The 16,635-nt window shown below is 39.4% G+C and overlaps 1 protein-coding gene and 2 non-coding genes across 4 annotated transcripts in view; 2 read left to right on the top strand and 1 right to left on the bottom strand.

Annotated features, from left to right (window-relative positions):
• The first annotated feature begins 339 nt into the window (after positions 1–339).
• Trnaa-agc (transfer RNA alanine (anticodon AGC)) lies at positions 340–412 on the top strand. Its single transcript has one exon. It is a non-coding gene; the product is annotated as a tRNA-Ala (tRNA).
• Positions 413–1,027: 615 nt separating this feature from the next.
• On the top strand, positions 1,028–1,100 carry Trnat-ugu (transfer RNA threonine (anticodon UGU)). Its single transcript has one exon. It is a non-coding gene; the product is annotated as a tRNA-Thr (tRNA).
• A 14,007-nt stretch (positions 1,101–15,107) lies between these two features.
• LOC139117286 (uncharacterized) overlaps positions 15,108–16,635 on the bottom strand; it is a 34,011-nt gene continuing 32,483 nt past the window's right edge. Inside the window, exon 2 of one of the 2 annotated variants that reach the window (XM_070680254.1) lies at positions 15,108–16,635. This exon is cut by the window's right edge and continues 415 nt beyond it. In XM_070680254.1, coding sequence (XP_070536355.1) covers positions 16,336–16,635 — 300 coding nt within the window. In that variant the 3' untranslated portion in view covers positions 15,108–16,335. The other variant, XM_070680255.1, reaches the window with a different exon arrangement.

The raw sequence follows: 16,635 nt of genomic DNA, 5'->3' as shown, positions 1-16,635 counted from the left end.
TGTATGTGTGTATATATATATATATATATATATATATATATATATATATATATATATATATATATATATATATATATATATATATATATATATATATATATATATATATAAAACATGTTTTTCACGCGTATCAACATTATGCACATGTACGTATGGGCACACAGCGTATTGTTGTACTAAATTGTAAAGAAATTGTATCACACATTACTTTGCCGTTGTGGTAAGAAAACTGCAGTGTCCGTTCATTCAGCACAAACGCCCACTGTATATGTATGATAACGCAATATGATAACAGATTTTAACAATAAAATTTTGAACGGCACCAATTCTGAGCGCGACGGGGAATTAGCTCACATGGTAGAGCGCTCGCTTAGCATGCGAGAGGTACCGGGATCGATACCCGGATTCTCCAGCTTCTTTTGATGGAGTTTTTGACGCTGCAATTGGAGGCATGCAGAGAAAAATTTGTAATAACTCGGGTAATATATTTACGCGAGTATGTACCTTCCTCATTTGATTTTGTGTGTCTGTCCCTTCCACCCCGTCCGTTGTTTTAGCGTATACTTTTGTTCCAAGATGGTAAAGCCGTATTACGTTTGACGGATTCGTGACGCAAAAAGAAAACAATCTTTGGACTTTTGATAATATTTAGTCATTTATAGACCATTCTATACGGCGTTTTACGCCAAAAGACGCTTAACTTACGCGTTTACGAGAACAAAACAAACTTTGTTTCGCCACGGAAGAAACCTTTTTACACGCGTCATGCATAGTAAATCAATGGGCAAAGGTCAATGACCAGCCCCACCCAGGCCAGGTTGTGCCGACAGTATAGCGATACAGCGTGGGCCAAACTTAACACGTTTTACAGCTGTTGGTGATGACAGTTTCAGACGAAATCATTTTTATCTAGAATAATTAACCTCTGTGGAATTTTTACGATAAAACTAGCCGGGATAACGTGACCCGTCGCGGATTACAGTACGACAAACATTCTTAACACGCCGCTCTCGTCGGCGAGCATGAAGCCTCCTTAGCTCAGTGGTTAGAGCACTGGTCTTGTAAACCAGGGGTCGTGAGTTCGAATCTCACAGGGGGCTACCTTAACTTTTGTCATCATCATCGATTTTTTTTATTTCAAACACCAAGCTGCTTTGATTATTACTAAATTGTTAGTAGCGGATGATGGATTAGACTCGTGATATGATATTAGATTGAATAAGCGCAACGCACTTAAAAACAGGATGGGAGCGGGCGTGAATGCAATTTTTTACCATTATGCATTGTACGTTGTCGGCTGCCAGTGCACAGCCAAGCGGTATCGGCTAAAAACGCGATATTTCTTTTCAAACAACATATGAGGCGGAAATGCGCTCTCAATCTGCCACTGACATCTTTCCATGGGTTTCGATATGTTTACCTTTTCCCCCGAGAATCGAACGAAATGGCAACATTTCCTGAATTATACCCTTTCCGAGAGCAGCACTACTATACCATAATTGTAAAAAAATTACATTCCTCCACCCAGCGACTGAGTATGTCTGGAGAGTTATTTTTCAAAAAGGGGGAAACTCACAGCTGAGCTCGGCTTTGCATAAAAATGCACTTGCGTTACCATCTGGGCGAGAAGTACAAGTGCGAAGTCATAAATCTCAACAATTATAAAGAGAAAGTGATTGAAAGACAGTCATGAAAACGTGAGAAATATGGGGTGAAGTCGTCCCTTGATAAAGTTGTGTAGCAGGCCTTGGTGTGAGTTGGGTGTTTTGGATCTGTTGCGTGGCAGTTTCGCCGATTTATAGCAAGTGTATTGTCAGAGGTTCCTTATTAATCTTCCTGCACGGGTGATAAATTAGCGTAAGCGATCGCGGACTGGAAACTGGATACTACCGATATGCGTCTTAAGGTAGTATAAGCCTCGGAAATGAAAGACTGAAACGTTCGCTCAAAATTTCCTAAATGAAATTTTCAACCATTCTCTTCTCAGAACAACAATGAAAATCGGAGGTCACCGTCTTAAGTTTTGAACTAGAGAAACAAATTACCCAAAATTTGAAATTCAAAATGGCCGCCATTTCTGTGGTAACCCTATGGGAACAAGACAAATTTTGGATTTTCGAAAAACTGAGAATGTAAAAAGTTTTCTTTCGCCAAGAGCTTCAAAATGAGCCCCCACAAGCTGTACATCAGAAAAAGAGTTGTAGAAATTTGAGAGTCCAAATATCTGTCCCCGAGGCGCATGCTACCTTAAGTGGCTGAAGTTTGTGATGGTTCGGAATGAAATTCTTTGACAAATAACTCATTTTGTTGTTGCGTATTTATTAACCAAGCTGCGTTCCTGTTTAAGGTAGAACGCGCCTCGGGGAGAGATATTCGGACTCTCCAACTTTGATAATATTACATTTTGGTCTAACATTTGTAGGGGCTCATTTTGAAGCTTATGGAGTAACTAAAGCTTTCGCCATCTAAGTTTTGTGGATATCGAGAACTTTATTTCCCCCATACAGAAAACGCAAGGATGGCGGCCATTTTGAATCTAAATATCCGTAAATACTGGATAATTTGTTTCTCTAGTACCAAAATCTGCACGGTGACCCCAATTTTCATTCTTGACTTTGAAAACAACATGGTTTAAAGTTAACTTTAGGGAGGTTTGAGCAAAAGTCTACGGGTAAGTTTTTCATGTTCGAGGCGCCAACTACTTTAATCCCAGTAACCTAAACGAAAGAGAATGGACGACTATTTGAGTCTGTCAGGCAGGCACAGCTATACTTCTCCCGAAAAAGTGGCCTTTCACCATGATGGTAACATTATACGTTTTCATACGAAAATGGCAAACATGAGCTTTGATACGGCCGAGTGTTATCCACAAATACCACAGGCTTGAAGAGAATGGTAAAACGCAGCCCAAAGGCAGACAAACAGGGGTGGAATGTATTCAAAACATCATAAAGTAGATCTCAGCAAGATTGATGTCATCATCCCCCTGCCCATGGTCAGTCAACTTCCTAACACTAGCTTGCACGCGAACAGGAAGATTTCAAAGTTCAGTGACTTGTCTGTGCCCAGAAAGGACGGCTTGCTGGATCTAGATGAATGCGCAATTCAAAGCCTCAAAACAGTAAAACTTTTTTTGTTGTTGTTCGCGGATGAAAGTCAGTAACCCTGTGTGAATCTCTAGAAAATGTGACTTCAATTTCCTGGATGAGTGTACAGGACGTCAGAACGCCCCAGAATGAGAAACATGTACACTCTAAAACGCTCATCGGGGGTTCATCTCGCAGTTCTGATGTAATTGTCCCTAGTTTCCAGCGAGAAGATAAGAATATTTTCTCAGAGAAAATTTCATATTTTTTCCAGGGTAGGGTGTCAAGTAATTTCTTCGCTCCATTTGAAGTGGACTTCTAATAAGATGTTACTATGGTGACCAAACGTTGGTTGCCAGAAGCGAACAGTTTCGACATGTACGCCGCTGACTATTATTTGCGTTGTGTTTCAACGCTCACAGTGGGTCGATGATGCGTAGACGCCGATGAGCACTTCTGGAACTGCACGCAGCTGTAGGTCGATTCGTTGCAAAGAGATGAAAAATCGAAAGAGTGATCGGAAATCAAGAGACGCGGGGTAGAAAAGATGACTGGGTGAAAATTTCTACATGACAGTGTATATTTTTTCGTATTTATGCTTAGTTTTATGTCACCCATACATCACCGGGCCTCGAACAAGGCAGAATTAAAAAGCAAATATACTATTCTCTATATTTTTATAGATGTTTATGAATAAAAAAGAGTGGTATTTTTAAAAATAAACAATAGAGCTTTATTTGTGAGTTAGCGTGTGCGTGTATTTGTGACTTCAAATTATCTATTTTATACGCCAAGCTGTGTGCTGATATGCAGAATAAAGCACAGCCTCGGATGACCAGCCTTAGAAACGCCCCCTGTCTGAACTTCCGTCTAAATTTTATAAAAAATTCCACTATTTCAAAAATCTGATAAGAGTGAAAATGGTCAAGTAACTTCTTTCGTTTATCCATTCTTGTTTTATTGCGACCGGTTTTTCAAGCCACTTACTGTGCTGATGCGAATACATACGATCTTTGAGCATGTTTATGCCACCCTCTCTTATGTATGCATGGCGGCCTGTCTTTGTCTTCGTCAGTTTGGACAGGTGCTACTATTGATCCACGATGCTTCGAGTTAAAATCGTTTTCTAAAGTATTACGCAAGGCGGCTCAATGATTTGACGAAGCAAGAGCTTTAGAAAAAATATCTCGTCGAGAGATCACGACAGCGACTAGGTCAAAAAACTCCAAGAATGACGAACTCTGCATATCTCTTGTGAAGAAAGTTTTAAAGTGACATATTAGTGTACAGTCCTGGGGTGTCTGAACAAGGGCTAGAAATTGGGCCTCTCCACTGAGAACAAATTTTGAGCAATAATGAAAGTAAAATGAACATTTTTGGTAGATAGTGTGCATTCAAATCTAATGAACGCGTGCTCATTTTTTGATATGATAAAGTATATAGATCGTATAATCTTGCCCTTGACTGATCACATTTTATCATCGCTGCACATGACTGTCACAGGTCACTACCTATAGGTAGGTAGCTACTTAGCTAGCCAGCCAGGTAGGTAGGTAGATAGATAGGTAGGTCGGTATGTAATTAGGTAGATAGGCTATCATCGGTATGTACGTATGTGGGTAGGTAGGTTGGTGGCTAGCTAGCTAGCTAGCTTGGTAGTTAGCAAGCTAGCTAGCTATCTAGGTAGCTAAGAAGGTAGCTAGGTAGTTTGGTAGGTAGATAGGTAGATACTAGGTAGGTACGTACGTATGTAGGTAGGCTGGTTGGTAGGTAGCTAGCAAGCCAGCTAGCTAGCTATCTAGGTAGTTAAGTGGGTAGCTAGGTAACTAGGTAGTTTGGTAGGTAGGTAGCTATCTAGCTAGCTAGCTAGCTAAGTAGGTATAGGCAGGGAGGGAGGTGGGTCGGCATTTCTTCGAAAAGAAGTAGGGCGGTTGCAGATGTAGGCCAAGGTGACTGTCCCGTTGTCATGTTGCTTCTGTACAGTTTTCTATTTTCCATACTGTATCCTTGTTGGTATTATGACTTCCAACACGGCATACTGTATCTTCGCGCAGTATGTTGTGCTGTCTCTATTAACGTTGTGGAACAGGAAAATAACATTTTTCAAAACCCATCTCTAGGGTGCATCTTGAAACTGATGGCGTGATCATCTGTTGCCATGGGGACCGCACCTTCGGAGAGTGACGCTTCTGATGCCGACATTAACGCTGAATTGACCCGTGAATTCTTACATCCTCGTCGAATGCTACACTAGGCCTGATAACACCGCTGCCATGGGTATTTCGTGTAAAAGACGATGTACTGCGGAGTTGCTGGCAAGAAAACTACGATGTCTTATAATCATGAGAATGGATGAAGTGGAGATATTATTTTCTAGACTGTATTTTCTTTGTTGGCGTCATTGTGATTAGAGATATGCTCGACAAATATGCTTTTAATTGTATACAGCACACAGAACAATTTCCCCCAACATCAGACAAATTGATTTCATATATCCTTAACACAAAGATCATATGGTCGCATATATTTGTATGACAAAAAAACCGTCTTTAAGAAAGAACATTCGGTAAATTATTAATTCCTCGCTCTAGCTAGTTGATGTATCAATTATTGATGTTTTCATGAATTTACATCCAAGACCCGAGGAAAAGTTGGCTCTTTCCACCTAACATCGTTTCTAAATGAGAGTGAGTAGAAATGATAATACTTTCCTTTAAATATTCAGGGGTCTAAAAGAACAAGCAAATTTAGGCCAAAAAGAGGGGCGGTTCTCTTATTCCCACGAGCGTCGATGAGACTAACAGCCTAAGCCTTTCTTTTCTACATTGACTTTAAAAAAATGAAAAGTCAGAAAATGACGGCGTGCTTCGAGATGCAGAAAATGTTTATATCAGTAGGGTCCCATGCAAAGCCGGGGTTCTCCACTGTACAGTGAATTTCTCTTCGTCATCTTACTGTGTGTCAAAATTGACGTCGCATGTGAGCATTCGTGTTTTCCTGTTTAATATCTGTAGTCTGACCTTTTGAACTCAGAAAACAAAATAAATAAGTGAAATAAATAACCATGTCCCGTCATCATTTTGAAAAGAGAGGCGTAGATGCGAAACCACCGTGTAATATTTGGGGCCTCGTCACAATTTTTTATTGGTGTGATAAAGGTATACTGTCACCTGTTCCAATTTTGCTACAGTTGCCATGGAAAGAGAAAATCTAACTAATCACAGATTTTAAGCGGGTGGCCGCTTTTTAAAAACAGCGCCCTCACATAGGCATTTTGAATACCAAGGAACGCCCCTTTGACCATACATGGGCATATTTAGATTACAGGTGACTGTATACCTTTAAGGTACAATGCGCCTTGGTGACAGATATTAGGACTCCCAAACTTTTACAATTTTGTTTTGATCTACCACTTGTGGCTGCTTATTTTGAAGTTCTTGGAGTAAGGAGACTTTTGTGAAAATCCAAAAATATTTTGCCCCAGCCACTTTGAATTTCAAATACCGATAAGTATTAGGTAATTTGTTTCTCCAGTACCAAACTTTGCATAGTGACCCCTGATTTTATTGTTCATTTTAAAAGAGAATGGTTGAAAGTCTGCTTGAGAAAAAATTGAGCAAAGGCTTAAATCGAATTACCCTAATCGGCCTTGAAATATGTTTAGGAATTATTTCCATTAGACACTTTCATTTAATTTTTTTTTATTTAGCATTTAACGAGTCCTCAGATTTAAGACCAAGTAACAGACTCCGAAAAATGTGTAGATCGGATAAAGTGTTGGCTCCATTACTATTTTTTTTAAATAAGTACCGGAAACTTTCTTAAGAATTTAGATTTCTCCCTCGACTTTATTATTCCATTGATGAATATTTTAATCCATTTTCTGGCTACTATATTCAGTAACCAAGACCTTTTTGTGACAACCAATCTATCCATTGCGACAACGTCTGTGAGGTATTTCCTCTATTGAAAAGTTGTCTTTATATCGTTTACACTTTGTCGGCAGATTATGTATCATTAACAAAATAACAATTCCTTTAAAAGTTGCTGTCGCGCATAATACCCTTCTCATGGCCAGAATTAAACTGTTCGTCATATGATTTGTGACGGTAAAGGCAAACCGAGATTTGAGTCGGTTTTTGAGATTTATGGCGCATTCATTTCAGAAATTTTACGTCAGCTAATTACAAAATCCTTCATTAATTGAACTCTAAATTTTTACTGTTGGTGAAAAGAGGTACGGTACATTCACTGAAAAGATAACTGACGTTGGTTAAATTCAAACGCTTGACTTTTAACGTTGGCGTAATTGCTACTCGAAAGAATCAACTCGAAAAAGATATAAGATTGAAAGAGGATTTCACATTCACTTGCAAGTAATACTTTAATTTCCCGCAATTCAATCGGATGTGTTGACGTGTTTCTCTTCTGGACTAATATATATGTAGCTCGTGCAGATTCGTCCCCTGGTTGGTATAACTGCTTAGACAAACTTTACACCAAACATGTAGACTCGGATTCATTTGACTACTATATCAATAAAAGAAGAGAAAAGGTCTAATTCATGACTATTTCCTGTCTAACTACTGTGGGATTTGAAGAAATACTGCAAACTTTCAGTATATGGTATTTCAAGTATATCAGGTGATCAGGTGCGAAAAAGATTCTGAACGAGTGTTAATTTCTCAAACGCAAAGTCATTTTGTTGTTCGGTGCTACGGCACAGTGGGCCCAGGGTCGACCTAAACTGTTCGAACACATAATGTGGTCGTAGACTAAAACTTCGGTCGGTCTTGAACCCACTCCTCAGACTCGACCTAAATAAAACCGGTCCAGGGCCGACCAAGCTTGTTTATACATTCAATTTATTTTGTTTTTTTTAAACCAGGAACGCCTCAGAGGCGACCTAAACTATGTAGTGTGACAACAGTATTGAACAAATTAGGTTTTGGACAAATAAGAAGACATTTCTTTCCCTGTGATAGTCGCTTACAGGAACGCTAGTTTTAGATTGTCATCCTATGAGAGCACGACGCATAGCAATAATGTGGTACATTCTTGTATTGTAGGCTTCAGACGACAATAAAACACGACGGCAAACTTGCAGCCTGCTGCAGTTTTCTCTAAACTTCAGTGGAATATTGTATTGAATTGTGCAGATACATCCAAAATTGCTTTGTCGCAGTCAGTCTGCCCACAGAGAGCAACCAATCGTCATCATCTTTATAAATGCCGACATCTAAAGCAAAACAACCCACATGGTGTTGCCAGTATGACTACAGCTATAATAACCACCAGGCACTTCACCTACAATTGTACATATTACAGTCGGATTGAGAGCCACGTGTAGGGTAATCATAGATCGGCTGCGATAAAACCAAGACGTCGACCTATTTTTCCAGATTTTGCGGAAGTATAAAGGCAAATTACGCGATGGCTCTTTCGCACATTTTCCTGGACAGTTTAAACAAGCTTTGGCATGGTATCATTACTATGCCAACGGTTTCATTCTTACAGCGTTGGCATTCAAATGTGATAAGTCTCAAAACCAGCTCTCATTAAACATTATTTCACAGAAGTAACGCTGTACAATGCTACATACGCAATCAGTTCCCCCGGAAAGAGAGTATATTCAGTCCACATCTGGTTTCAAAAGTTTAAAGGGCGCTGCAAAGTGCAAACGTTTTCGTTGCTACCCGAACTTTGTCGTATTCTTTTCTTATGGCCACTTAATCACTGTCAGTGACTTCAAAGGTGATGCTTCAAAATCGATTTTGACCAATAATGATTGAAGCTTCCCGCAAATTACTGAAGCATTTGAAGTAATTGTGCTTTTTAAAACTTGTATGAAAGGCCGTATAAGTGCAAACCGAACTGCAATTAATTAATAATGTGAACGGCTGATAAGCGCATGTATACTGCATTTGATTAATTTCTTAAAAGTGTCCTTTATCAATATATGTTGGGTATCTTTCCGTTTTTCTAGTTTCGCTTTTGCAAATCTAGGCTTCGTTCTGACTACATTGTATACATTGGAACCTTTTTCTCTGTCATATAATTGGTATCTGAGCTTATCAGGCGCCTTGAAACTAAAATACTTAATTTACTCTGACCAAATCAGGAGTAGAATTCAGGGGTCATCTTGCAAAATCTGGTACTAGAGAAAAACGTTACCCAACATGTGCCGATATTTGGAATCCAAAATGGCTGCCATCCCTGTTTTAAATCTATGGGAAAAACTAAATTTTCGATTTTCACAAAACTAAGATGCATGAAACTTTTCCTCACTCCAAGAACTTCAAAATAGGCCTCGACATGCGATAGACCGTTTTACAAATCTGCCACCGAGATGCGTTCTACCTTGCAAAACGTGGAGCTTGTTGAGAGCAGAGTTGTTTTAAATTACGAAGTTATTCTCGATTGTGGCGCCGAACGGATAGAATGCTGAAAAGCACAAGTGCTTGCGAACGAGCCTCGGTTTCAGGTTGCGCAAAATTGTGCCGTGTTTTGCGCCTGACGTTGTTCCAGGGTTGTATATTGCCGGATCATGATATAACACTTTTAGTAACCCATGCATTGGATTCTCACTGCAGAACACATCTCTCTAAGGTTTATGCTGGATGAACCTGTGTTCGTGACGTGACAAGAAGCATATCATCGTGCGTTTTTATGTAATATAAAGAACTTCATAACTATAAGTGATTTCTTGGTAACCAGTAGATTTACTTTACAATTCGAAATGACTAATGTAATCGTATTGTCTTGCAAGAGGGGTTGAGATTATCGAATACTATACTATAGTTCAGTGCTTAAAATCAACCGAACAAGCGATCGATAAATAGATCAATTAAATCAATTGACGGAACGGCAAAGGAATCAAATTGAAGGATACGTAGCGTAGGTATCTGCCATTAAAAATGAATTCTTCTTTAATCAGCGTTGAGGAGTACTTTCACAAATGCAAGAGCCAGGTCAACAAAACGTTTGTTTCATGTCCGTACTTTCAAACCCGGGAATCCAAATACTACATTCGCAGGAATCAGACAGAAAAGCAAACAAAATCAGCTCACCGCAATTATATTCACAATTTTGTATGAGTAACACAGTCTTACTTCCCGAAAGCAATGAATGATGCGAGTCTAGCGGAAATAACACCTGAGAAGTAGCTACTCCTAGCAAAGCACCCTGGGGGTGGGGTTAACGAACATATTAACACATTGTGCATTCTAACAGAAAGGTCACTTTGACAGGCAGAATGATCGAGACTTCGGTTTCAGCGCAGAACTTACATTCAGACCTTTAAAAGATACTGTTATTTTTCAAAAAGCAGACTTCTCGCTGCAGAATTTCTATACCGCAGGATTAGTACTATATGCTCACAGAATTAATAAGACACAACTTGTATTACAGTGCCAATGTATACAGTATAAATCTCTCAATAACTCAATCGATCGAAGCACAATGGAAGGTGTGCATGCAACAGGATTATAAAACCTCTCTGTTTGAGAAGGGTATACTCAGAGCATTCAACATAGTGCTTTCCCCGGCATGCAGATCCGGATATCGTTACCAGATGGATGTCATCATCTAATGACAAGTTTTGGTTTGAGATCTTACAACTGATAAGTGGATATGAACATACGATTCGTCGTTTACTTCGTCTTCGTTACTGAACAGTTTCAGCGCCGCCTGTACTTGCGGACAAATTACTATAGGCCTAACCGATAAAATTGATTCTCGGAAATTCTCCTGTTACCTTGGATCGCTGCGAGGTCTGACTTACAAACGACGGGCGTGTGGCTCTATACTGCAATTATATCGAATCAGAAAATCTAGCCGGCTTTCACTAGCACTCTCGAGCTGTTTTCACGTCTCTGTTAGTCGGCGGTCTACGGGAGCAAACTGGTTTTCATGATCTGTAAGATGATACAAGCATGCTGGGATGGTCGGGTTGAAAAAAAAAACAACGTCAGTGTCCCCCATTGCTAACTGTCTCCAAAAAAGCGATCAACAATTCAAAAATATCAATATTTAAATGTAGAACAGTGGAAACGAAGAAAATACTCTTTTTAGTGTTCAGTGTTTCAGCCAACCGGGAGAAGTGGTGGGATACGGGTGTCAGACACGTACGCTGCGGTAACAATTTACAGTCACTGTAATTTGTTTTGTATATTTATTGGCTAAGTCCCATCAAACGGAAAATAGAATGATGTAAATAAATCGGGTACAGAATGCTGACAAAAGCAAGATTTCAAGTCCCATATTTCTATACTACATTTAAAAAATAATTTTGCTAACAATATTTGTCCTATCTTTTGAAAACTCGTCACACGTACGGAAACAGTCCGTTTTACGTTATTCGAATGAAGTTTCTCTTCATGTCTATATACATAGATCTCAACAAACTTTGGTGTCAACTATGCTGTGCGCCGGTTACATATACTATGATCGCATTGTGCATTAAACAGCACTGAGCTGCCGCTGTATGGCTTCTAGGCTGTATCAGATCTGTTTCGCGTTTACCCATCGACTGTTAAAGCAACGAAATAGTCTCAATAGTATCGCAGGGTCATTAAATTCATCATCCCCACGGGTAAGAACCCAATCGCTTCTCGAAATTGCTACAATCGTTTCTTGTAAGAATCGTTGTGAATCGTCACCAAACGTGTATAGGATATTTTGTACAATCACAAGCATCGTTTAATATCCCTGGCAGGCAGATTTCACCGCTGGCGCCACACTTCGGCCTGCCAAAATCTTCCAATTCTCAAGGTTCCAAAACAAGAAATTGACCTTTTTTAAGCTAACAATTCTCTAGTGGTTGACAAGCTCAGAACCCCCGTAAATTATATATTTTCGGTAAGCCTAGATATAAGGGAACATTTTGGTTACCATAGTTTTTAGTGTTCAGTGTTTCATCCAACCGGGAGAAGTTTTCAATGCTTTGAGATATGTGGCTGAAATTTGTGTGATTGCAAGCTGTCCTAAGGATCTTCCACAGTGTGTCTCAGACTTTTTTTGAACCTTCTGAAACAATTTTTATGCCAGACAAACTTCCAGAGCGGTGAATTTAACCGTAGTTGATTATTTTAAAATTGTGCTCAAATAGAAACTAAGCAAGATATAAAAATCTGAGACAAACTTTGGAAGAACGTTGTGACCGCTTGCATTCCAGCAAGTTTGAGTCAGATATTTTGAAGTATTCAGACAAAACATAGGGAAAACCGATTTTTGAAAGGTTATGCAAATTACCTTTCACGTGATAGTTATTTAAACAATGGTGACACTGTGGTTACCAAAATGTTCCCTATATATAGGCTTTCAGAAAATGTATAATTTACTGGGATTCTGAGCTTATTAAACACCAGAGAATTGTTATATTAAAAAGGTCAATTACTTGCCTTGGAACCTTAACAGGTGTACGGCTCGTGTAATCTGTCCAAGAAAATAACGTTTTCAAGTTATTAAATTTGTAAGGTTGGGTTTTTTCACATATTGTCGAGATAGTGCGCTCCTCAAGTTAAACTATCCCTCAAAATTTCCGTTGGGAACTTTTCAAGAATAAAAACCAGAAGTGGCCGTGCAAACTTTGGTACTAGAGACATAAATTACGCACAATTTATCGACACCTACAGTTCAAACTTGGTGGCTGCAATCCCTATGAACACGATTGGAACTAATTTGGGATAATTGAATCTTTATAAAATTATTTTTCCAATTTTTCATAAGTGTTAGGTGCCCTATAGCTGAATGTTGCGATATTACAAATTACTCATCAAAACAAATGTATAACTTGAAAAGAAAAGTAGATGAGGTTACATCTGCAGATGAAATCAACATTACTTCACCATCCAATTATCCCAAATTAGTTCCAATCGTGTTTACGTTAACTGTATGGAAAGATTTTAAATTTTCGATTTTCACAAACATAAGCTATTACTCCGCTAGTCTCAAAATGTGTCCCTACAAGTAAACTAAGTGAACCAAAACAGTACGGTAGAAGTTTGAGAGTCAGATTATCTGTCTCTGTGGAGCATTCTAGGGTCATTCGGATATTCATATTCTAGGTAATCCACAATCACGGTGATTTTCACGTAATTCGTGGTGACCATTTATTTTCATTCTTGGTGTTAAAAGAAAGTAGTCCGCAGCTGTAGTTTCCAAGAACAAAATAAAAAATTAGCTTTGCGGTAAACGTGTCATTCTGTATTTCTTTGAAAGTCATATTTTGAAGAAACGACCGGGAAATGCATATACCATGGTTAGCTGTCTAACGACAGGGGAAAGTCCGCATGATATACCATGGTTAACTGTCTAACGACAGGGGAAAGTCCGCTCGTTTCGTCGCGTTGATCACCGCGAAAGCGAGGGTCCATTATCTTCTGGAACTACTTTCTTCCCATTTCGTGCGCGTGTCAAAAATAAAATTGCCACTATCATTATCTTTTGCTGCAAGAACTTTGACTGAACCAATGCGAGTCAGAGGCAAGGAAGTTACGCATAAATATGTCATAGGTCCAATTAGCCAAGTCGCGGTTCATGTAAAGCCCTCGGCAGGCTGTTGTGCTTTTCTCCATCACTCCCTATTATGAAATATGCAATATCACGCAACAGTTTAGGAACATAAGACTTTCAAAATAAATTTTCTTCACAGACTTAAATCTAAGTGATGAAACGCAACCGTGAATGACAGTCTGGCTTAAGTTTAACTCTCAGTTGGCGGGCATCAACCACAGAAAGCTATGGCAGCACCCTGGCGTTTCTCATTTCGATATTTGATTACGTTTCCGGACCATCGTTATTATGGATATCTTGTCATGAAAGCGGAACGTGCGTGCGAGCACGTTTGTACAGTTGGTCACATGTAAAGTAGGGAATCGTTCATTATTCATCGAGAAAAGGAAAGTGTTTGTTTTTCCGACGGAAATGAGTTCCTGGGAATAAAATATTTGTCATCGACAGACAGACACACCCCGAGCGATTAGTCGGCATGCCTCGGTGGATGTGCTTGGGCGAAAATAATCACTTTCTTAAATAACTTAAAAGCATCCAGATAAAAAGAGTGGAGATTAAGTCCCAGGCACTTCTGTTTTATCTCAGGGAGGTTACAGCACAGACACTCGAAGAGTTGCTATGGCTACGACCCCTTTGACAGTGTTTTTTCGGTGTGAAAAATAGAACGGAAGGGGAAAGACAGATATGCTCCTGAGGGCGTTGTGACACGACCACTTCAATGCAACATAATGTATTTTATTTAAAGTTTGAAGTTTTGCCATTTACGGCATTAGCTGTTACTGGGGTAGTGTGAAAAATCTTTTCCTGCGCCAGGTTGCGTGTTACGCTACCAATGAGCTCTAACCGCACTGTGAGCGGGCAATACAGCAAAACTTAACTACTAAGTTCTGACTACTAAGTTATATTAAACTGACTAAAGATAAATCTAAAACTATCTTAATGTCACGTTTTCAAATTTGCGCAGTTGCAGTCCGCCACCGTTCTGCGAAACTTACATAGCCCTATACAGTCAGAGAGACTGACGCACAAAATATCATCATCAATAATTTTGAATTTTGGCTTATGACGATGAGAAAACAGCTCATTTGTTTCAAGACGTCAATAGAGCTAAAATTGTCGGGAAAAAGCGTTTGACCACAACAAGGAATGTAGTCGTCGGAACTGCGCAAGTGCGACTTTCTTGTACACAAACAATGTATTTCATTCATGATATCTAGATGCATCAAGTCAATATAGCTGCAACATTTTAAATTTTACAATGTTTTAACTTTCATCAATCGCCACTGAACTCCTAGATACAGTGTTTAAATCGGTCGTAGGGGTCCCTGGCAACCTTTGAGCAAAGTTACTACTGCTGATCCCTTTAAGCGCGACATCGAGCATAAATCTCGAAAAATCTTTACTGCCGCCATGCTATCCTATGCTATCGAATGTCCAAGAAGCATTGTTTCAATCAAGGACAGACAAATTATATTATCAATAGCAAAACAACTTTTAATGTCATATGCTATTGAAAAGTTTAATTACCATTAGAACTAGGCTGAAACCCTGTCGAAATCACATAAACCGCAAAATGTCTCATTAATCCACAAATGACTTGTTGATTAATTTTAAGACGGATGGATCGAGAAGGACGAGTCTTTACAGGTTTCCACGACATCCCGTCTTCTTTATATTAGAGTAAGTTGTACTAATGACCTACTCGGGGATTTTTGAACCTCAAATGCAGTATATTTCGTCTCATACTCCCCGTCACTATAGGACAACACGGGCAGGCTAAGAAAGTGCGCCTCCAAAACTGTACCTTCAAAACTGTAGCGTCTGACTTTCGAATACCTATACTACAGGGGGCTGACAAGCCTCTTTTGCCATATATAGACATATGCAAATTTTCGATGAATGAGTGACTTAAATAATATTATGTATAGCTGCCCTCCAATTATAATACTAAGCAATATAAGTGATACAGAGCTGCAGTGGCCCGACACCAAGTTTTTATTTCTCAGACGTAGACACGGTTTATTGCCAATACTCTTACACAGATATTGTACTCCGTACACAAAACAAAATATGCAGGGGAAAAAACGAAATATAATCCTTAACACGTCATCGACTTCACACTAATGTAGTTGTAGTTGAAGACGGTTTCATTCTGGAAACCGTTGTCGTTCTATTGCAACGATTCTGAGGGGAAATGGCAAAAATTGTACGCATAAATTTGGTAGAGGACGCAGCCATGAACCGCACTTCGATGCGCTATCACGGGCAACGCAACACTCTTACTGACAGTTAAAGTCCCATTAGACACATCTGTTTGAATTCTGCTTTGCAGAAAATGCCACCCGACATTCTGAGAGATTTTTTGGATTCCCGTTATCAAGCCATAATGTCTTTGAAAACTTCACTCTTTGTTTTCTTGGTGTTAGAAATGCGAACCAGCTTAACGAAAAACATGCAAAAAGATACATCTATAAATGGGGTTCCAAAATACCGTTGATATGTACAAATAGGTTAAAATAGGAATATTTACACTGGCACCCCGGATGTCATTTGTATCAATATGATATATAAGGACAGAGTTTTGCTGGGAGTCGGAGTTTGTTCGGGTGAATGCAACAGCTTTTCAGAAAGATCCAATGTGGCCCCCACGTTTCCTTTTTGCGTTTCATCATAACAAATCTCCCTCTTTTGCATTCCTCGTCATTCAATGACGTTCCCGGGTCCCATGAGCTTTTTACGTATTGACGCTGTTGTATAGCCAGTTTAGGACGTATGACATCTTGTCAACGCCGATGTTGTTGCCCCGGTAATAAGGAGGAGTCGTTGAGAGGTTTGTGTCGCACCTTTGGTTGTATTGCCACCGGCAGAAATCGCTGAATTTATAGTACTCGACGTTGGTGGCGTTATTCTCGTCTACGTCCATGGGCTGCTCATCATCGTTTTGAGTATACTTTCTGTTTAATTCGAACTCCCAGTTTGTTTTACTTCGGGAAAGCCCATAGTCATCTCCCAGCGGAGGAAAAATTCGACTGTC

The sequence above is a fragment of the Ptychodera flava genome, chromosome 18, assembly GCF_041260155.1.
Source record: "Ptychodera flava strain L36383 chromosome 18, AS_Pfla_20210202, whole genome shotgun sequence".
Taxonomy (NCBI): Eukaryota; Metazoa; Hemichordata; class Enteropneusta; family Ptychoderidae; genus Ptychodera; species Ptychodera flava.
Note: the sequence above shows the minus strand (reverse complement) of the source record. Positions and strands in the feature narration are given on the sequence as shown.